The sequence below is a fragment of the Ornithorhynchus anatinus genome, unplaced genomic scaffold, assembly GCF_004115215.2.
Source record: "Ornithorhynchus anatinus isolate Pmale09 unplaced genomic scaffold, mOrnAna1.pri.v4 scaffold_80_arrow_ctg1, whole genome shotgun sequence".
Classification (NCBI taxonomy): Eukaryota; Metazoa; Chordata; class Mammalia; order Monotremata; family Ornithorhynchidae; genus Ornithorhynchus; species Ornithorhynchus anatinus.
The window spans coordinates 458,061-479,999 of record NW_024396936.1 but is presented as its reverse complement, the minus strand read 5'-3'; the positions used below and the strand labels follow the sequence as shown (position 1 = coordinate 479,999).

General features: G+C 45.2%; 1 protein-coding gene across 1 annotated transcript; it reads right to left on the bottom strand.

Annotated features, from left to right (window-relative positions):
* Window positions 1-439: 439 nt before the first annotated feature.
* LOC114808967 (vomeronasal type-1 receptor 40-like) lies at window positions 440-1,450 on the bottom strand. The gene has a single exon (XM_029057284.1). The coding sequence runs from the start codon at window positions 1,448-1,450 to the stop codon at window positions 440-442; it is 1,011 nt and encodes a 336-aa protein (XP_028913117.1).
* Window positions 1,451-21,939: the final 20,489 nt, after the last annotated feature.

Sequence of the window (21,939 nt, the reverse complement as noted above, 5' to 3'; positions counted from 1 at the left end):
TACTCTATGCTAAACACTCCAATAAGCTCTGGGGAAATGATAAGGATGCTAATGGATATATGGTCCCTAACCAACAGGGGTGCCCACAATCTGAGAAAATGGGGAGCAGAGTGATTTGTGATGGGTACACACTGATAAAAAGGTTCTGAGCATTACTGTTGAAAGCAGGGTTCCTGGGCTGCTTCCTAGTAACGCAGTGCCAGTCTAAAGGGCCACAACTTGCTCTGATCAAGTGTTGCTTTAGATATGGGTGCTGTTGCTGCCTCTACCTGTCCTGAAACAAAGGAACAGGACTTGAACCCCAGGATGGTGTCGAGGGGAGGATGGTATCTACTTCACATATTCCAAAGTTTAATTAGAGGAGAAGCTGCTGGGGCTAGTGGCTAAGCTGTGGCTGCCTCTTCTCCCTGTTCTGATGCAGCAGGATGAGTTTTGACACCTAGACTGGCAAAGTGGGCAGACTGACATCTCTTCTGGACACCCCAAACATCAGGTGGAAGCAGGGACCACAGCAGGGACTGGGCCAAGGTGGGGGGATTTTCTTCTCATTTAGGGAAATCCAGAATTTAGAGAGCCAGGGGTGACTGCTGAGTAACACCAGGGGACTGACTGTAGCAAAGCCATTGACCACAAACATGTTTGCACTCAATAGGACAAAGTCATTTCTCAGGGAGGTGCCCAGGAACAAGAAAAGGACAAAGTCTGCACAGTAAAAGGCAATAAAGAAGCTCACCAGCAACAAAATAGTTTGAGTGGCTCTTCTCTCCGGTGAACTTTTTGGGGAGAGGTAGGAGCTGTGGAGATGCAGTGTTTGCTGACGGTGTTGGTAGAGAAGAAGGACCATGTAGCCGCTAGAGCAACTCATGAGCCCCAGGGTGAAGACGTCACGGACAGATTTGAATGTGAGAAACAGCCAGAGGAGGGGAGTGCTGAGGGGCACAGTGGAACAGTAGTTATCATTGAATCTTCTTTCCCGGCTGGTCCCATTATGTGCTAAGCACAATTGGAGGAGAAGGTTGGTCTCTGTCAACAAGTTGAGGATGCAAAAGAAGGTACAGGCTGGCAGGACACACTTTGGGGCTAGAGGCTTGAGCTGGGCCCAGAGGGAGCTGCTGGGGCTCATGGTGATGGCCTGGACCACACTGAGGAGGCAGGTGGTGCTGAAGGAGAGGCTTCGGGTGATGCGGTACATGTAGGCAAATATCTTGCAGCCAACATTAGTCTGGATTAAGTCCAGTCCCAGAGATGACATGGTGACAGTGACCACCCTAATGAGGAGCATCATGACATGAACCAGGGACAGGTGAGCAATGATCAGGTCTGTGGGCTTAGGTCTTTGGCCCAGGAGGAATACACAGGCATGGAGGACAAGGAGAAGAGAGTTCCCTATAATTGCCACTCCTGTCTGGAAGAGGAAGCATATGCCCCGCACCTTGTCATTGAAGTCCATTCCAATCACTACCCTCAGATGAAGAGCTATGGGTAGAATTGGATAGCATCAGAAAGAAACAGAAGATGAAGGGGAGTAGGATGTATGGAACATTGTATTTCGGTCAGTCGACCAAATAGTTATTCCTGATATCCAAAAGCCTAGCTAAAGCCAACAATCAATAGTACTATTGAATTACTACTAGATGTAGAAGACTATACTAAACACTAGGATGTACTAGACACTAGGAAGAGAGTACAAAAGAAGTAAAGGCCACAATCGCAGTGCTCTCTGTGACATGGATTTGCTCTCAACCTATGAGAATTGAGTTTTCATCATGTGCAAATCTCAGGCCTGGATTCTACTTGGGAAGAGTAGAATCTTGATTCTATTTAGTTGCCATTGTTTTTATGGGATGTTCTTCCCCTTGACTCTATTTATTGCCATTGTTCTTGTCTGTCTGTCTCCCCCGATTAGACTGTAAGCCCGTCAAACGGCAGGGACTATATCTGTTGCCGACTTGTTCATTCCAAGCGCTTAGTACAGTGCTCTGCACATAGTAAGTGCTCAATAAATACTACTGAATGAATATTGAATGAAAGAGGTAAGAATCATTCCTGTCTTTGTTGTCACAAAGGGGAGAATGGAAATTCATTCATTCATTCAATCAATTATATTTATCAAGCACTTACTGTGTGCAAAGCACTGTACTAAATCCTTGGGAAAGTACAATATAACAATAAACAGACACATTCCCTGCCCACAGTGAGCTTACAGTGTAGATGGGGAGAGACATTACTATAAGTAAATTAATTAGTTACAAATATGTATATAAGTGTTGTGGGACTGGGAGCAGGGAATGAATAAAGGGAACAAGTCAGGGCAATGCAGAAGGGAGGGGGAGAATAGGAAAGTGAGGCTTAATCAGGGAAGGCCCTGTGTGTGTGTTGCTCAGTTGTGCCTTCAATAAGGCTTTGAAGTGGGGGGACATTAATTAGCTATCAGTTTTGAGGAAGGAGGGCATTCCAGACCAGAGGCTGGATGTGGGCAAGAGGTCAGTGCTGAGATAGATGAGATGGAGGTAGAGTGATTAGGTTGGCATTTAGAGGAGCAAAGTGTGTGGACTGGATTGTAGTAGGAGAGTAGTGAGGTGAGGTAATGGGGGCAAGGTGGTTGGGTGCTTTAAATTCAGTGTTGAGTTTTTGTTTGATGAGGAGGTAGATGGGCACTGGAGTTTCTTGAGGAGTGGGGAAACATGGTTTGAAAGGTTTTTTTTGGAAAATTATCCGGGCAGCAGAGTGAACAATTGACTAGAGTGGGGCGAGACAGGCATCAGGGAGCTCAGGAAGGAGTCTGATATAGTAACCAAAGTGCTTGGATTAATGCGGTATCAGTCCGAATGGAGAGGAAGAGGTGGATTTTAGCGATGTTTAGAAGCTGGAATGAAAAAGAATTAGTGATGGATTTTATTATGTAGGCCAAGTTTACATGCTTGTGAGACAGGAAGCATGGTGGTGCCATCTACAGTGATGGGAAAGTGAGGGGAGGACACGGTATGGGTGGAAGATAAGTTCTATTTTAGAGATATTAAGCTTGAGGTGATGGGACAACATCCAAGTAGAGATGCTTTGAATGCAGGAGGAAATGCGAGACTACAGAAGAGAGAGAGATCAGAGCTGAAGATGTAGATTTGGAAATCATCTGCCTAGAGATAGTAGTTGAAGCCATGTGAGTGAATGAGTTCTCCAAGGGAGTGGGTGTAAATGGAGAATAGAAGGGGTCCCAAAATTGAACCTTGAGGGACCCACAGTTAGGGGGTGAGAGGCAGAGGAGAAGCCCGTTAAAGAGACTGAGAATGAGCGACCAGAGAGATAGGAGGAGAACCAGGAGAGAGGTGTCAGTGAAGTCGAGTTTAGACATTGTTTTCTTGAGAACGGCGTGGTCAGCGGTGTGGAAGGCAGCTGAGAGGTTGAGGAGGATGAGGTTGAGGAGGATTAGGATGGAGTAGAGGCAGTTGGATTTGGCAAGAAGGAACTCACTGGTGAACTTTGAGAGAGCAGTTTCTGTGGAGTGAAGGGGATAGAAGCTAGATTGGAAGGGGGCAAGGAGAGAATTGGAGAAGAGGAACTTGAGACAGCAGTTATAGACAGCTCACTCGGGGAGTTTGGAGACGAATGGCAGGAGGGAGATGGGTAGATAACTGGAGGGAGTAGTGGGGTCAAGGGAGGGTTTTTAATCCCAGCTCTGCCACTTGGCAGATATGTGACTTTGGGCAAGTTACTTAACTTCTCTGTGCCTCAGTTACTTCATCTGTAAAAGGGAGATTAAGACTGTGAGCCCCACGTGGGACAACCTGATAATCTTGTATTTACTACAGCGTTTAAACAGTGCTGGCACAAAGTAAGTGCTTAATAAATGGCATCTTTTTTTTTTTTTTAGGATAGGGAGACATGGACATGTTTGAAAACAGTGGGGAATGGGGAAGTTGAAGGTGGCAGTTAGGGAGGAAAGAATAGAGTGGGCAAGTGTTTTGATAAGGTGTAAAGTAATGGGACAGGATGCATAAGTGGAGAGGATGGATTTTGAGAGAAGGCAGGAGATTGCCTCTGGAGATAATGCTGAGAAAGATGGGAAAGTTGAAGAAGGACCAGGATGGGGAAGGGCCTGGGGATGGACAGGGAAGATTTTAGGGAGATCACGCCTGATAGTGTGAATTTTCTTAATAAAGTAGGTGGCCAGGTATGGGGGCAAGGGATGGGAGAGGCAGGGGCAGGAGGTTTGAGGAGGGAGTTAAACTTAATTATAATCATGGTACTTTTTAAGTGCTTACTATGTGCCAAGCATTGTTCTAAGCACTGGGGTAGATACAAGTTAATCAGGTTGGACACAGTCCCTGTCCCACATGTGGCTCACAGTCTTAATCCCCATTTTACAGATGAGAGAACTGAGACCCAGAGAAGTTAAGTTACATGACTGAGGTCACATGGCAGACATATAGTGGAGCTAGGATTAGAATCCAGGTTCTTCTGACTCCCAGGCCCATGTCCTATCCACTAAACCACACTGTTTCTCTGGAACAACTGGCAAAGGCAGTGGGCATGGGTGTCAATAAGAATGGAGAAATAATTCTGCCCAGCACAGGAGAGGGCAGAGTTAAAGCACACAAGGATAAACTTGAAGTGGACACAATTGAACTCTTGTCTAAATTTCCACCAGCACCACTCTGTGGCTTGGGTACAAGGGTGAAGGAGGCAGATTGTGGAGGTGATTCAGAGCTGTGGGTTAGTGGTACGAGATCAACAAAGGGATCAGGGAGAGGGTGAGTTGAGTTAAGTAGACAGGGTGGTGTTGAAGGTGTCAATTTGGTTGTCAAGGGAAGGTAGTTTGGGTACACAAGGTGTAGTGGGTAGAGCATGGACCTGGGAGTCAGAAAGTCATAGGTTCTAATCCCAACCTTGCCACTTGTCTACTGTGTGACCTTGGGCAAATCCCTTTACTTCTCTGTACCTCAATTACCTCATCTGTAAAATGGGTTTGAGACTGTGAGCTCCACTTGGGACAAGGACTGTGTCCAACCTCATCTGCTTGTATCAATCCCAATGCTCAGCACAGTGCCTGACACATAGTAAGTGCTTCATAAATTTATTATTATTACGTGCTGTGGAGTCACTTCCGATCCAAAGCAACTCCATGGATATACTTTCTCTGGAACGTCCTGTCCTCTGCCATAAGTCATTCTGGTATCTGTATCCATAGAGTTTTTTTGGTAAACATATGGAAGTGGTTACCATTGCCTCCTTCTGTGCATTGAAAACTTGAGTCTCTGCCATTGTCCTTGATCAACAATTTGATCATTTGATCAACCACCTTTGACTCTTTCCCATGTCGCTGCTGCTCAGCACAAGTGAATCAACTTTGTCTGATGCTTTCTCTTAGACCTTTCAATTTTGGGTAACCTTAGAGAGAGTATCTCTCAATGGCATAGCTCTAAGCTTCATTTGCATACACAAACTCTCCTGCCATGTTAAAGCACTGATTCATAGGAGAGCTTCTTAAAAACCATTATTATTATCATTATTATTATTATTGTTATATGGGGCATATGACTTGAGAAAATTGGAAGGGGTCAAAAGATTGGAGGTCTTTGTCAGGGAACATACACATTTATGGGGACGTTGGTGGGAAAGAAGACAGTTTAGAAGCTGCCCCCTCTTACCTCACCTCCTTTCCTTCCTTTTACATCCCAGTCTGCATACTCTGCTCCCTAGTGCTATCCTTCTCAATGTGCCTCATTCACGCATGTCCCACTGTCGACCCCTGGCTCACATCCTACCTCTGGCTTGGAAAGCCCTCCCTCCTTAAATCTGCCAAACAATCACACTTCCCCCTTCAAAGCCCTACTGAAGGCTCACCTCCTCCAAGAGGCCTTCTCAGACTAAGCCCCCCTTTTCTTCAGCTCCCCCTCTTCTCCACATCCCTCTGATTCACTCCCTTTGCTCCACCCCCCTCCCCTCCCCAAAGCACTTGTGTATGTACATGTTTATAATTCTATTCATTTATATTAATGCCTGTGTACTTGCTTTGATGTATATATATTTATAATTCTATTTATTTATATTGATGCCTGTTTACTTGTTTTGATGTGTGTCTCCCTGTTTCTAGACTGTAAACCCAGTGTGGCCAAGGAATGTCTCTCTTAATTGCTGAATGTACTTTTCAAGTCCTTAGTACAGTGCTATGCACACAATAAGTGCTCAATAAATACTATTGAATGAATGAAAGGAGGGAATTCAGAGTTGGTGAGGGTAGAGACTGTGCAGTAGCTAGAGATGATGAGATCGAGGATGTGTCCAAATTAGTGAATGGGTGAGGTGGGGTGGAGCAGGCGGTCAGTGGAATTGAGGAGTGATAGAAGGCCGCAGCAGAAGGGTCATCAGGAACATCTATATGGATAATGAAGTCCCCAAGGGATCAATGTAGGCACGAAAAATTCAATGTAGGCATGAAAAGCAGAGAAGAAATGTGAGAAAGGGATCAAAATGGTTAGAGAAATTGAAGGTGGGATCGGGGGGGGGGGGGGGGGCGGTGGTAGATTACTGTTACTAGAATCTGGAGTGGGTGGTAGAGGCAGATAATCTAGGCTTTGAAGGAAGGGAAAGAAAGGGATGGGGGAGGCAGAATCGTGTGAAAGCGGGACTAGGGCACAAGAAGGAAGCCAACACCTCCTCCTTTCCAAGTGAGTCTAAATGAGTGGGAGAAGATGAGGCAAGTTCTGAGCTGCAATTAGCGAGTCCTTAAAGCGTCTATCTCAAGTCAAGTGAAGCTAGACAAGTGAAGTAAAAGTAGCAAAGCTACATTAAAGGGAAAACCATTAAAAAAAAAATCAGCTTATACAAACCCAAATTTCTGCCCTGAGATGTGGTCTACACAAATGATAATATGTGGCTGGATTTATGGAAGGCCAAGGGAGTGGGCCTTGAAAGACTGTTTGGAAAAAATCATTCTTGGGAAGTGCTAGAAAGAATCAAAGACACTCATAAAGAAATGCAAACATATCCCATATGCAGATTTATAAAAGCATATTCACACAAAGAGAGAGGAAGGACACACTTTGGCTTAGAAAACTCTCAACAGATCCTAAGATGTGACAACCTGCACCTACTTAGATCCAGTTCTGGGACCCCTGCTTTCCTCTGTTTATACCCACTCCCTTGGAATACTCATTAAGAAATTAGCATGGCCCAGTGGATAGAGCATGGGCCTGGGAGTCAGAAGGATCTGGATTCTAATCCTGGCTCTGACACTTGTCTGCTGTGTGACCTTGGACAAGTCACTTAACCTCTGTGTGCCTCAGTTACTTCATCTGTAAAATAAGGATTAAGACTATGAGCCTCCTGTGGAACAGGGATTGTGTCTAACTGGATTACCATGCATCTATTCCAGCACTTAGAACATTGCTTGACACATAGTAAACCCTTAACAAATGCCATTAACATCATCATTTGCTTTCATCACTTCAACTACCATCTCTATGAGGATGATTCCCAAATCTACATCTCCACCCCTTATATTTCTCCTTCTCTGCAATCTCGTATTTCCTCCTGCCTTCAGTACATCTCTCCTGGGACGTGCTGCCAACATGTCATATTTAACATGTCCAAAAGAGACCTCCTCATATTACCACCCAAATCCTGTCCTCCCCCATGACCTTCCCATCACTACAAACAGTATCACCATCTTCCCTGTCTCACAAGCCCATAACCTTGGCTTTGTCCCCAACTCATCTCTCTCCTTCAATACACATATTCAATCTGCCACCAAATCATGCCAGTATCACTTTACAATATCGCTAAAATCCATCATCCATCCTTTCCTCTACATCAAAACTGCTACTATGTTAATCTAAACTTTGATTATTGCATCAGCCTCTTTGCTGACCTCCCTGCCTCCTGTCTCTTCCCATTTCAGTTCATAATTCACTCTGTTGCCTGGATCATTTGTTTACAAAACCAATCAATCCATGTTTCCCACTCCTCAGAAACCTCTAGTGTTTGCCAATCCACCACCACATCAAACAGAAAGTCAGGGGCTTTAAAGCTCTCAATCACTTTGCCCCCTTCTACCTTACCTCTCTGATTTCCTACTTCAACCCAGCCCACTCCCCCAATGCCAACCTAGTCGATCTCATCTATCTTGCTGCCAACCCCTTGTCCATGCCCTGTCTCTGCCCTGGAACTCCCTCCCTCTTCATATCGAAACAGAGGATCACTCTCCCCCTTCATTCATATGATAGCATTCTAACTTTATTAGCTTTTGGTAGTAGCATTTCCCCCTTCCCTCCCTGGGTCAGCAGTGGGACCCAGAAAGAGGGAAGCTGGACTGGCTTTTCTGAAAGAGCAGCAAGCCAATGTTATGTGGCTGTTCCCTCTACAGTCCTAGAGAGCTTCCCCACAGGCAGAGGCCAGAGCTGGACAGGAGGGCCGCTCTCAAAGAGGCAGTTCACAGAAACAAATAGCAATCTCAGGTTTAGTGGACTTGATGGGGTAACGAAGCACGAGGGGACACAAGCATGGAATACAAAATGGTGTCAGGCAAGGTTTCCCATTCAGGCCTTACTGCTTGAACCTGCTAAGTCATTGAACACCGGAGGTAGACGAAATCCACCCCAAATAAGGAAGATCACCCCATGACCGAGACACCACCCCGCGGCAAAAAAGGACCAATCCAGGAACGCCCACATTGCTGAAGAACGAAACTATGGCAACCCGCAACTATAAAAGGCTGCCACGCCCAAATGGTGGGGCGCCGCATTCTCATAAGGAGAGATTGCTTGCTGGGTCTGCTACCCACTATTTGGCATATTTGGCTTACTCTGGACCCCCAAATAAAACTTTTGCCTTGTTCTTGTTCCTCCCGAATGTTGGGTCAATTCTTTGACCGTCCACGACCTTGCGATCTTGGGCGAAACGCTTTGCTCCGCCGCCATCAGACTCACAGAGCCACCAACATAAAGCAACCTCTTTTTCTAGGCCCCAGACTTCCTGTATAGTCCACAACCCATGTATAGTGGGCATTAAATATATTTTGCTAAAACCAAGGGTGGATAGAATCAACCCCCAAGCCTGAAGACCCTGTAGAATTATAGAGAGAGGTCAGTTGGTTTATAGAGTAGGATTGGAAGTGAGGGGATCTGGGGTCTAATCCCAGCTCTGCTGCTGGTCTTCTCTTTAACCTTTGGCATCACTAAACTTCTCTGAGCCTTACTGCCTCCTTCCCAGACCCACAAGGGCTATGAAATAAGAAGTATCAAACACTGGTCTCCAGCAATGAATGACATAAGAAAGACCATGTTGAATAATGCCACAGTGACCCATCCTCACCCTCCAGGAGTCAGGAGATTGTGGAAGGAAGTGGGACTACAGAATAAGAGCTACACTTTCACCACAGCACCAGGTAAAAAGCAGGTTCCTTCCCCTGCTTGGGTATCTTCAGCCTCTGCTATGCCTGGAGGTGAGGAAACTGTGACAAAGTTGGTAGTTAGAGCCATTTTTATAGTTCTTGGGGAACACTAGTGGATCAATCTCCTGGAGCAGTGGGAGATGGGCTTCTGGGAAAATGTGGAGTGGGATAGGATAAACTACCTGGGCTAATGCCTCTATCACATTTTTCATAGGCTCCATTAGTATTTTTTGTTTCTACTGAAATTCAGGCTGCTTCCATCCTAATTTCTTTCCAGCCTTATCTGGATCCTTTCAGACACCATAGGCAGTGAAGTGAGAGTTTACCTCAATTTTCCAAAACTGGGACACTCAGAGAAGTGGTTCTGGTACTCTGCAGAAGTCCAGCTCACACCTTCTCTGTTCGGGAATACAAAATAAAATATTTTTACATAATAATAAATAAACAAATAAAACCTTTAGTTTAAATTATAGATAATTTTTCATGAATACATATATATGAATAAAGAATTAATAAGACCTTTGTTTTGTGTGTGACCTCATCAGGATGCCTGTCTAAACTGCAGCTTTCAGGAGCTGACATGAACAAGGCAGCACCCATCTTGAGGGAAATCTCCTGGAATAGCAGGCCTACTCCTTCTAAACTTCCACTACTGCATCTCCATAGCTGGACAGACTCCCCAATAACAAGCAATTCACTGACCAACCAATCATGTGCCTGAGGGATTCACCCACTAACCAAATGACAGATGGAAAAATTTACAGACTGAAACTGACCTGTTCAGACTGTTCAGACTGTTCAGACCGGCAACTCCCTCAAATTGCTGTATCTTGAATAAAGTTCTCCAGGGTCTCAGGCTAAAATTGTCCCATTAAGGAATAATTTTAGGATCAATTATTCATTCCAGCACCCAGACGTCTGGGCTCTAGACCTGCCCTCTGCCTCCTGGAAGAGGCTTTTTATTTCCCAGCTCTGAGTATGAGGCAGAAGAGACACTCACCAGGCATGGCTCTGTGTTAGGATGGAGGGAAGATCCAGAGCTGACCGTGCCTGGAAGAGTGACCAGGACAAGAGTTATAGGGAGATGTACTCGTCTTCCCCGGGGTGTCAATTATCTTGTCACCAACTGGAGCTTGACACTGCAGGGAGAAGGAGAGCTGGATGATGAAATCTCCAGGAAAGGAAAACAACATATGATTCGGTGGAAAAAGGAAAGACAACACCCTGGGAGCAGGTGGACCACAACCATTTTCTGAGATTGGAGCAACTCCAGATACACATCTGCCAGATGTAAACTTTCCACAACAGTGGGCTGTGGAAAGGTCGTGGATGATTGGAATGCCAGGAATAATTCCAGCAAAAAAAAAAAGAAAAGATAATATCTCTTTACTTAAGGGTGTCACATGTTTGACAGTGTTGGGAAAGAAGTGGTCATGGAAGGGACAGCCTTGCTTCTGGAGGTTTATGCCAGATCACCGGGCTTTTGTGTCCCTGATATATTGCTTCCACCCCCTCCACGACCTCACTGACCTCTGCCAGTGATGGTGCAAAAGTACTCAGGTAATTGGTAGGAGGATGTGGCTTCGGGGAAGAGAAACTTCCACCTTTGTTTCCCTCTTCAGCTGTCTTCTAAGCTCCTCCATGACTCCTTGAGCCAATTTTAAGGCCATGTCTGAACTTAACATGATTTGCATTATATTATATTTGGACCTGGGGAAGATGGAATGCTGGGAGAACTAGAAAAGGTAAAGGCACATAAGTCGAGGAGAAGGGGCTGTGGGTGGGTATCCCCTTCCAGGCAGTGGACAGTCACCTCCGCCCACTTATTCCACCTCAGCATTTATGCTCTGACAAACTTCAATCACATTATTGTGCTTATCCATTTGTCTGCTATACTACAGAAACACTTTTTTCTACTCTCTGCAAATTACTTTGGGTCTACCCCCCCACTGGATTGCAAGATCTCTGTGGGTAAGGTTCATTTCTTCTTCATCTTTTGTATTCTCCCAAATGCTTAGTGTAGTTCTCTGCACATTGTAGATGCTCAATAAATAGTTTGGATCGACAGCTGAGTACTGCTGAAGGAGCAGTTAGTGTGGCTACCACCAAAGCCAGTTAGGTAGACCTATTACTAGGGGTTAGAGCATTTACAATGCATGAAGGTTCCAGGTTAAACCCAATTTGGTGAGGGAAAGTATCCTCATTGCTATCACTCCCAAGAGAGGTGTAATGTAAATAATACAGAAATATAGCTTGCTCCAAATCAGACACAGTTAATCCCACTGCCTTCCAAGAGGTCTCAGCACATTACTGCCGGGCTAGGTACCAAGCGTGGGCCACTTACATGAGAGGGGTTTTAACTCATCTGTTCAGTTTCATAAATCCACCCCTAGCTGACAGAGTCAGCTTCCCTTGTCCCTCCCAGAGATGTTCCCAGACAGCTCAGACAACACCAGTCTTCTGTGCCTTTATTGAATCAGTTGTTAGACAATCACTGACCTCCCTCCTTTACCAGTCAATGGGACCTGATCAAATGTTTTCCTCGAAGCACCCAACAGGCTATGTGTTTGATTGTTCAACCATGTCCCCTCATAATGCATTCTGCCCCACGGAGTAACCCAACATTTTACTGAGGAGGTCAAAGTCTCTACACCAGGATCCCCTTTCCACAGACCATAGCCTGTTGCTCCAGGCTTAGGGTTCTTCACAGATAGGTTATTACAGACAGATCAGTATTAATTAACAATTCCTGATCCTGGTTTTCACTTACTACCCTCCTAGCTACCCAGGGTCTGTCAGTGCAGTCCAGTTTCTTTCTGGGTCAACCCCTTCCCTCCTTAAGTAATTAGGCCATAGCCTGGCATATCTACATTGTTTTCCTTGCTCCTGGTACTTTTTGCAGGTAAGTCTTACAATTCACATTAGTACAGTTTCACACACAAATCATTTTTCAGTTCTTGCAAAATTATATGCCCCATATGTCCTTTGGTAAGAAACCTGATCCCTAGGTCTCATAAAAGGTCTCATAATTATAACAGGTCTCCTTTCCTTCATGGTGACCACAGAGTGGGACATCAGTTAGCTTATGGTGTTTGAGTCGGCTCTCACCAGTCAATCTGATGTTCTCCCAGGATCTCTTGATTGAAACTTGACAAGTTTAGTTGGTGTACTCTGTAACTCATGCAACTAGGTTTGTGTCTCCAGTGTACTCCCCAACATTCCAACCACTGGTCTCTTTTCGCTGGGAAGCAGCATGGCTCAGTGGAAAGAGCCTGGGCTTTGGAGTCAGAGGTCATGAGTTTGACTCCCGGCTCTGTCACTTGTCAGCTGTGTGACTGTGGGCAAGTCACTTAACTTCTCTGTGCCTCAGTTACCTCTTCTGTAAAATGGGGATTAACTGTGAGCCTCATGTGGGACAACCTGATTTCCCTGTATCTACCCCAGTGCTTAGAACAGTGCTCTGCACATAGTAAGCGCTTAACAAATACCAACATTATTATTATTATTATTTTCTGCCATCTTATTTCTCCATCAAGCCCCTGCCTTAACCAGGTAACTCTGTCATTTTTTTGCTATCAAGTCTCCATTTGGCATTTACAATTCCCTCCTAAGTTCAGGGTCAATAAGACTGCCCCATTCTTCCATGAGGAATTGCCCTCAGTCTGGAACATAGACTGTGTCCTACCTAATTAGCCTGTATCTGTCACATAAGCATTTAACAAACACCATAAAATACTAAACAACATTAAGTTCTGAGATCAGTTATGAGGCTAGTGTGAGGGTGGGGTTTGATAGTGCTGTTTTCTAACACTTTGGGGAGTAATGGAAAAGCAGAGGAAAGAGGAATGAGAGTGTAAACTTTGCATCACCCTCGACTCATCTCTCTCATTCTACCTGCAAATGCATCTGTAATCAAATCATGTTAAGTTTACCTTCATAGCATCTCCAGAAACTGGCCCTTCCTCTACACCAAAACTGCTATCACACGGATCCAAACATTTATCATATTCTGCTTTGACTACTGCATCAGCCTTCTTACTCACCTCCCTGACTCCTATCTCTTTATTCCAGTCCATACTTCACTATTCTGCCTGGATCATTTTTCTAAAAAAAAAACACCCTATTTATCCATGTCTCCCTACATTTCAAAAACTTACAGTGATTGCCTAAACCCCTCCACATCAAACAGAAATTCCTTCACCATTGGCTCTAAGGAATTCAATCATCTCTCCCCTGGTGTAGTGGATAGAGCATGGGCCTGGGAGTTAGAAGGTTATGGGTGCTAATCCTGGTTCTGCCATTTGTCTGCTGTGTGTCCTTGGGCAAGTCACTTCACGTCTCTGTGCCTCAGTTCCCTCATCTAATAATAATAATAATAATGTTGGTATTTGTTAAGCGCTTACTATGTGCCGAGCACTGTTCTAAGCGCTGGGGTAAACACAGGGGAATCAGGTTGTCCCACGTGGGGCTCACAGTTAATCCCCATTTTACAGATGAGGGAACTGAGGCACAGAGAAGTTAAGTGACTTGCCCACAGTCACACAGCTGACAAGTGGCAGAGCTGGGATTCGAACTCATGAGCCCTGACTCCAAACTCCACATGAGACAGTGACTGTGTCTAACCCGAATGCTTGTATCCACTCCAGAGCTTAGTACAGTGCATAACATGTAATAAGCAATTAACAAATACTGTAATTATTATTAATTGGTATTACCTTACCTCACTAATTTCCTACTACAACCAAACCCACATACTTTGCTCCACCAATCCCAACATACTCACTGTACCTCGATCCCATCTATCTTGCCCACCTTCTCTCTTTGGCCTGGATCTCTCTCTTCATAACTGTCAGACTACCACTCTCCCCCACCTCAAAGCCTCCCTGAAATCACATCTCTTCCGAAAGGCCTTCCCTGTCTAAGCCTTTACTGCCTTTACTCATCCCCTCTTCTGCATCACCTTTACTCTTGAGTCTGTTCCCCTTGACATTCACCTCACCCTTAGCATGGTAATATGTATGTATATATCCTCATACTCTCCCATTTCGCCTATCTGTAATACATTTTAGTGTCTCCCCTTCTAGACTGGAAGCTCCTTGTGTACACCATTGTAAATACCATTGATTGGATGAATAATAATGAAGCATCCACATGGCAGACAATTCAACAAAGTGAGGCCCTGCCCTATATCATTGATTAGCCATAATTGATTGCCTTTGTGATTGGTAAAATTCGGGGACATACCCTTCAGGTACTGACCATTAGGCATATTGAGACACTGCCTTGGGACATTGGTTAGCTGTCCTTGATTTTCTTTGTGATTACTCATATTCACAGAAGGATTTCTAGTCCTGGCTGCTGCCAACAACAACCCTCAGTCTACATTGTACCGAAGATACTACAAGAGAACCTCACAAAAGAAAACCCCAAACTGTCCTGGAATCATTACCTATCCAAGATCAGGTTGCAATATCAAAAGGTTTATAGCAACGCAGTTTACTGGACCCAAGTTTGCTTGGTCAGCCCATGCTTGTGTACAGGCCCAGGGATTCCAGCTCGCAGAGTGTAGGCTACCCCTGGTCCCCAAGACTGCCTTTGACCCTTCCCCAACATCCCACTGTCCTCCCTTGCTCTGCCCCTAAAGGTGTATCAACCCCTGTCTCATGTCACTTCTTGTGTGATCCAAGGAATTTCTGCATACTCTGGAGGGTTTCTGAATACTTTAGAGATATTTCTCACTGAGGATAACATGTAAAGTGAGTGGGTATAACATCACTTTCCCCTGCCCCGCCATGGGTAGATTCTGCTCAGTTCTTTTAGTTTAGTCTGCTGTCGTGTCCAGAGAGATGTAAGATAAAGAACACAAAGACAATAGTTTGCTCTAAGTCAGGCACCTTTAATCCCACTCTCTCCCAGGAGGGTTCAGCCTGTGGTCATCACCCCAAGTACTAAACACTGGCCACTTACATAGGTGGGGTTTTAACACATTCATCCATTTGCATAAGCACACCCCTAGCTGACTGTATCCCTCTTGAAGATGCTCCCATGGGAGCAAACCATAATTAGTCTCAATGCTATCGCTCTGATTCTGAGGCTTCTCACTGGCAGCTAAGCAGGAAGTTGACATCTTTCAATCTCCAGTGGTACCTATTCATTACTCTTGGTCCCTGTTGGTCTCCACCTCATGGCCTGATCTACTATTTTGGAGTCATGCTGCCTAGATAGGGGCATGGGAACATCCCCAAAAAACAAAAGCACTGGGGAAACACAGAGCTAATGGTAAATCCCAAGTTGTGATGGGTTAGGGGGTAGGGGTTGTCATGCTGTGGCAGTGTCTTCAGGAGGCGCTCTAGGCTGCACTTTGGAGCAGGGGTTGAGAGACGTGCCATCATCTATGATGTAGGGGTTTGAGGGAGGAGGAGATGGTGGTCCTGGCTGCCAGAGCCTGTCTGGCAGTGGAGCCAGGCCCCTGGAGGACACTGTGAATGAGAATGGAGGCAGAGATGTACCATGGAGTTGTTTTGTATTGGTGGTGGTCCAAGTCCATGGGGTGAGAAGCAGATGAGAAGGGACACGGGAAAAAGGTGGGGAGGGGCATTGGCTACATGATAGAGGCAGGTGGGAGCCATCTCTGCACTACGGTGCTAACCTAAGCTGTGTGGATGACTATGAGGCTCAGACCTTCCTCTTTGCACCGTAGAGCACTACCATAGCAGCAGCCCAGGGAGGCCCTGTGGCAGCAGAGAGTCCATGCCTGGGGCTCCAAGTTGGAAGTAGTCCATGGCTCATCTCTCTGCCATGAAATCAAAGCCTGAGAAAGGCAAAGGTAATACTTAGCACATGACCTCTGGGTGTGTAGATTTTTATTTGACCATAAATGAGGAGAAGCAGCCTTTCTCAACCTGTTGCTTCTCCAATAATTGCCACTGTTTAAAGAGGCACTTTTTGGCTCCTTTGGGATTATGGTTTTTCCCATTTTCCAAAAGTTATTAGAACAGCCGGCCCTCTTTATTTTACAATCTGATTCTTTTACAGCAAAGTGAGGCTGGTGAAAATTCAGATATCAGGCTGACTTCATCCACTTCAGGTTCATCCTTGAGTGCTTTAACACTCCTCTTCTGACCAGCAAAATTATTTGCCCATTCTTAATGACTACCAAGCTCACTCTCTCACCAGTTGTTCCAGAGACTTAACTCCCTCCTCAAACTCCCTGTTCCCCTTGACTCCCCAATCTCTTGCTCCTGGTCACATATTTTACTATTTACTAATATTATTTATTATTATTATTATTATCTGCAACTACAATTATCCCAAATCCAAATGCTTAAGGGCATGGTCTAGCACTATTTGCCCTGGCTGCAGCATCAGGCTCTTAAACTGCTTCCTAAAGTGGTGGGAGCCTAGCTGGAATCTTCTAATACTGAGTCCCTGAATTTACCATAGCCATTCACAGTTTTGTATGGTATTTGTTAAGTGCTTACTATATTTCAGGCACTCTACTAAGGGCTGGGGTAGATGCAAGCTATTCAGGTTGAATAGTCCCTGTCCCATATAGGGCCCACATCTTCAGCTGGCATCATTGCATAGACCCCTGACATTGGTCCTTGAAAAGGGGGTGGAATGAACTCCATGAAGTCAGCTTCAGAGAAGCAGCAAGGCTTAGTGGAAAGAGCATGGTCCTGGAAATCAGAGGACCTGTATTCTAATCCCAGCTCTGCCACTCGTGTGCTGTGTGATATGGGCAAGTGACTTAACTTCTCTGTGCCTCAGTTCCCTCATCTGCAAAATGGGGATTCAATACCTGTTCTCCTTCCTATTTAGACTGTGAGCCCCATGTAGGACCTGATTAACTTATATCTAGCCCTGAACTTAGTATAATGCTTGGCACATAGTAAGCACTTTACAAATACTACAATTTAAGCAGTCTCTTTGAGTAGGCTAGTCTTTCAAATATAGCTAGAAAATTCTGGGTGTCATCACCCAATCTAAAAGGCAAAAAGTCACCTTGCTTGACTTGACTGCCCCATCAGGTGGATACCTCCAGCATTTCTCATTTAGTTGTCTCTGGTGCTCTGCCTGCTCACACTTTTCTCTTTGTATATTCCACCTGAGTCCTGTCTCTCCAATCCAGAGGTCTGTTGCCTCGTTTGTTCAGTTGTTTAGGATGTGAGTTGAGGAAAATGCTGGATATTCTGTGAGAATGCAGGTGCAACTTATTTTGCAACCAGAATCACATTTAGGAAATCTGGCTTCTGGGTACCAACTGAGATACCCATCTCCCGGCATCTTTCCAAGAGCATCTCTTTTCATTGCTAAGGTGGTGGATACTACTTCATCCACCTCTTCTTCCACTAGAGCCTATCTATTTCTAGTGCAATCCCGAAATCATTCCTGAAAGCTTCGTTACCCAACTGAAAAAAAAAATCGTCACTTAAAAAAAGTTGATCTATGGCACCTGATTATTAACTTCTTTCACAAAGGTAAAATTTGTGGCTTTTTTCCCCGGGCTCTCCATTGCCCCCTTGTGGTCATTTCTGGAGAAATCAGCGTCTATAATCTGATTTTTTGTTGCAGCGTTCTGAAACTTTTCAGAATCTCCAAATCCGTGCCACTTGAGTCGATCCCACCATTCTATACCATATGTGACGTTGCTGGTGATTTCAACCCTAAACCCCGGCCAAAGAATGCTTTCAGAGTCTCTGTAGGAGCTATGGGATCCTGTTCGGCCTCCTAAAGCCCACCACATCTCTGGTTCTTCTATCACAGGTTGGGAAAGTCTTACTCACTGACCCTCAAGTCCTTGCATCCTTCTTGCTGCCAGCACTCTATGGCTGACCCAGGAATCTCCCTGAAGGCATAGGGGTCAATGGAGTGTAGCCTACGTTTCAAGCAGTCCATCACCTTGCCCCCTCCTACCTCACCTCACTTCTCTCCTTCTAAAACCCAGACTGCACACTTTGCTTCTCTAGTGCTAACCTTCTCACTGTGCCTCAATCTTACCTGCCTTGCCACCAACTCCTGGACCACCTCCTACCTCTGGGACTCTTAAAATCTGACAGACAATTATTCTTCCCCACCTTCAAAGCCTTATTGAAGTCACATCTCCAAGAGGCCTTCCCAGACGAAGCCCAACTTTTCCTCATCTCCCACTCACTTCTGTCACCCTGACTTGCTCCTTTTACTCTCTCCCCCCGCACCCGCAACCCAGCCCCACAGCACTTATGTGTTTATCTGTAATTTTATTTTATTTGTACTGCTGTCTGTCTCCCCCTACCCCCCCCACCACCCCAGGCTAGACTTTGAGAGTGTTGTGGGCAGGGATTGTCACGGTTAATTGTTGGATGAGAAGCAAAGTGGCTTAGTGGAAAGAGCCTGGGCTTGGGCTCTGCCACTTGTCAGCTGTGTTACTTTGGGCAAGTCACTTAACTTCTCTGTGCCTCAGTTACCTCATCTGTAAAATGGAGATTAAGACTGTTAGTCCCACATGGGACAACCTAATTACCTTGAATCTACCCCAGTGCTTAGAATAACGTTTTGCACCTAGTAAGTGTTTAACAAATACCATCATCATCATTATTATTATTACTGTACTTTCCCAAACACTTAATACAGTGCTCTGCACACAGTAAGCACTTAATAAATGCAACTGAATGAATAAATCCTGGGGCTTGCCTGTAGAATACTTGCAGCTAAAGAACTCCCACCCAGGTCTCCAGATCACTTGTCTCCCTGGAGCCCTGACCATCTCCCCCTGATCTCACCAATAATTAATATATTCTTAACAAAGGAGAAACTAAGACAACTCTGGGTTAAACCACCTTTCCTTGGCTCTAATACTATTCCCTCCAAGACCTTCTATATTTCCCTGTAAGCATTCCACAGCTAATATTCTCTCTGTCATGGGCAGGAGGCCTTCTCCTCCCGAGTCCTGGATGCTGGACTGAATCTCCATGGATCCTCTTCCAGGCTCTCCCAGAACATGTATGCATCCAGGGCCCACAGCAGGAACTCTCCCCATATCCTGCTCTCCCAGAACCACCAGCTCACTTCCCCTTACCTCAAGATGTCAAAGGTTCTTCATCTTCTTCCCAACCTGCCCCAATCCTTTCTCCCCAATTTTTCTCTCTGATTGGTTTGTCTTATACTTCAGGGAGAGACACCAAGGAGTGACTCCTGGCTTCCTCCTCCATCTCTTAAATGTCAGGGCAAGTGGAGCTAGTTGTCAGATGGCATTAATCAAATTCGGCTTCAGAACAACTCTAAGGCATATTTCAGTTAGAGATAGTTGTTATGAGAAAAGATCTTAGTTCATTGCCTGGGTCCCACCCTGCTACACACATATGCACATTTGTCAACCAGTCGATCAGTCAGTGGTATTTTTTGAATGCTTACTGCCTGTGGAACACTGTATTAAGCACTTGGGAGAGTAAAATATAGCCCAGTCTGCACACTCCACTCCTCTGGTTCCAGCTTACTCACTGTGCCCTGATCTCATCTATCTTGCTGCCGACCCTTTTTCCCCATCCTTCCCCTAGCCTGGAACTCCCTCCCCTTCCATATGCACCAGGCCACCACTCTTTCTGCCTTCAAAGCAATATTAAGGTGACATCTTCTCCATGAGACCTTCTCTGATTAAGCCCCATTTTCCATGGCTCACTCTCCCTTCTATGTTGTCAATGCTCTTGGATCTGTGAACTTTGGACATTTAATATTCACCCACTCCCAATCCCAGAGCACTTATGTACCTATCTATAAGTTATTTATTATAAATTATTCATTTGTAACAAAGTCTGGTTCCCCATCTAAACTGTAAGGTCATTATGAGCAGGGAACATGTCTGCTAGTTCTTTTGGATCATATTCTCCCAAATGCTAAGAATAGTTCTCTGCACATAGTAAGCACTCAATATATATCATTGATTGATTGATAGATACAATACAAAAGAGTAGGAATAGATGATCCCTAGCCACAGGAGCTTACAGTCTAGATGGGGAGCAGACACTAAAATTGATTAAAGGTTGATATGTACATAAATGGTGTGGAGCTGGGGGAGGGGTGGCTCTCAAAGTGTCCAAGGGGAACAGACCCAAATGCACTGGTGATGCAGAAGGAAAGACTAAGACAGGGAAGTCAGGGAAGGCCTCTTGGAGGAGATATGCCTTCAATAAGGCTTTGAAGGGAGGAAAAGTAATTGACTGTCAGATTTGAAGAAGCAGGACATTCCAGGCCAGAGGCCAGACTTGGTCTAGGGGCCAGTAGTGAGACAGGCAAGATCAAGGCACAGTGAGAAAGTTAGCACCAGAGGAGTGAAGTGAGCAGACTGCATTTTTGAAGGAGAGCTGTGGTGATGGGGTAACTATCAATTTTCCAAAGATCATAGATTCAAATGCCTAGATGACTTAGAATAGTGCTAAGTGCTTAGTACAGTGCTTTGAACACAGTAAGCACTCAATAAATTCAACTGAACGAATGACATAGGCAAGCCAGGGAAAAGAGGGTAATTGGGGTAGGCCTCTTGGAGAAAATATGACCTTAATAACACTTTGAAGGTGGAGAGAGTGGTGGTCTGGCATATATGGAAGGTGAGGGAATGCCAAGCTAGAGGGAAGACGTGGGAAAGAGATCACTGGTGAGACAGAGGAGATCTGGGCACAGTGAGTAAGCTGGTGCTAGAGGAGCAGAGAGTGAGAGCTGGGTTGTAGTAGGATATTAGTGAGGTGAGGTTGTCGGAAGCAAGCTGATTGTGTGCATTAAAGACAACGGAAAGGAATTTCTGTTTGAAGTGGAGGTTGAAATGGAGGTGGGTAGGTAGCCATCTGAGGTTCTTGAGGAGTGGAGAGACATGGACTGAATGTTTTTCTTGTTAAATGATCAGTGCAGCAAAGTGAAGTATGGATCGGAGTGGGGAGAGACAAGAGTATGGGAGGTCAGCGAGGAGGCAGATGCAGTAGTGACATGGGGGAATCAACATTTCCTTGAAAAATCACATACTCCTTTGTGTTTGAAGGGCAGGTGCTACAGTTTTCTTGCAATATGGTAAATAGCTGCAGACTCACAGTGTTGAAACACAAGCCAAGTGGGTTCAAACGTCATAGTTACTGGGATGGGATTCTTAAAAAAATCCTGATCCTAAAGAATACACTTTTGAACACATTCCTATCAGTTTGGCCCCAATGGGCACCCTTGAATTTTGTCGTTCCCCCACCCCTGGGAAGCAGCATGGCCTAAGTGGATAGAGCACAGACCTTGACCTGGAGCAAGTCACTTAACATCTCTGTGCCTCAGTTCTCCTGTTCTTGCTCCTATATAGACTTTGAGCCTCTCGTGGGACAGGGATTTGGTCCAATCTCATTAACTTGTACCTACCCCAGTTCTTAGAACAGATTTTAACACATAGTAAGCACTTAATCCAGGCAATAGAGTGAATGGAGAGAAAGGATGCAGGGTAACCAGCAAGGAGGCTGATATCTAGGCAGTAGATAAGAGTTTGGATGACCATAGTAACAGCATGGATGGAGAGGAAAGGGTGGATTCTAAAAGTGTTGTGAAGA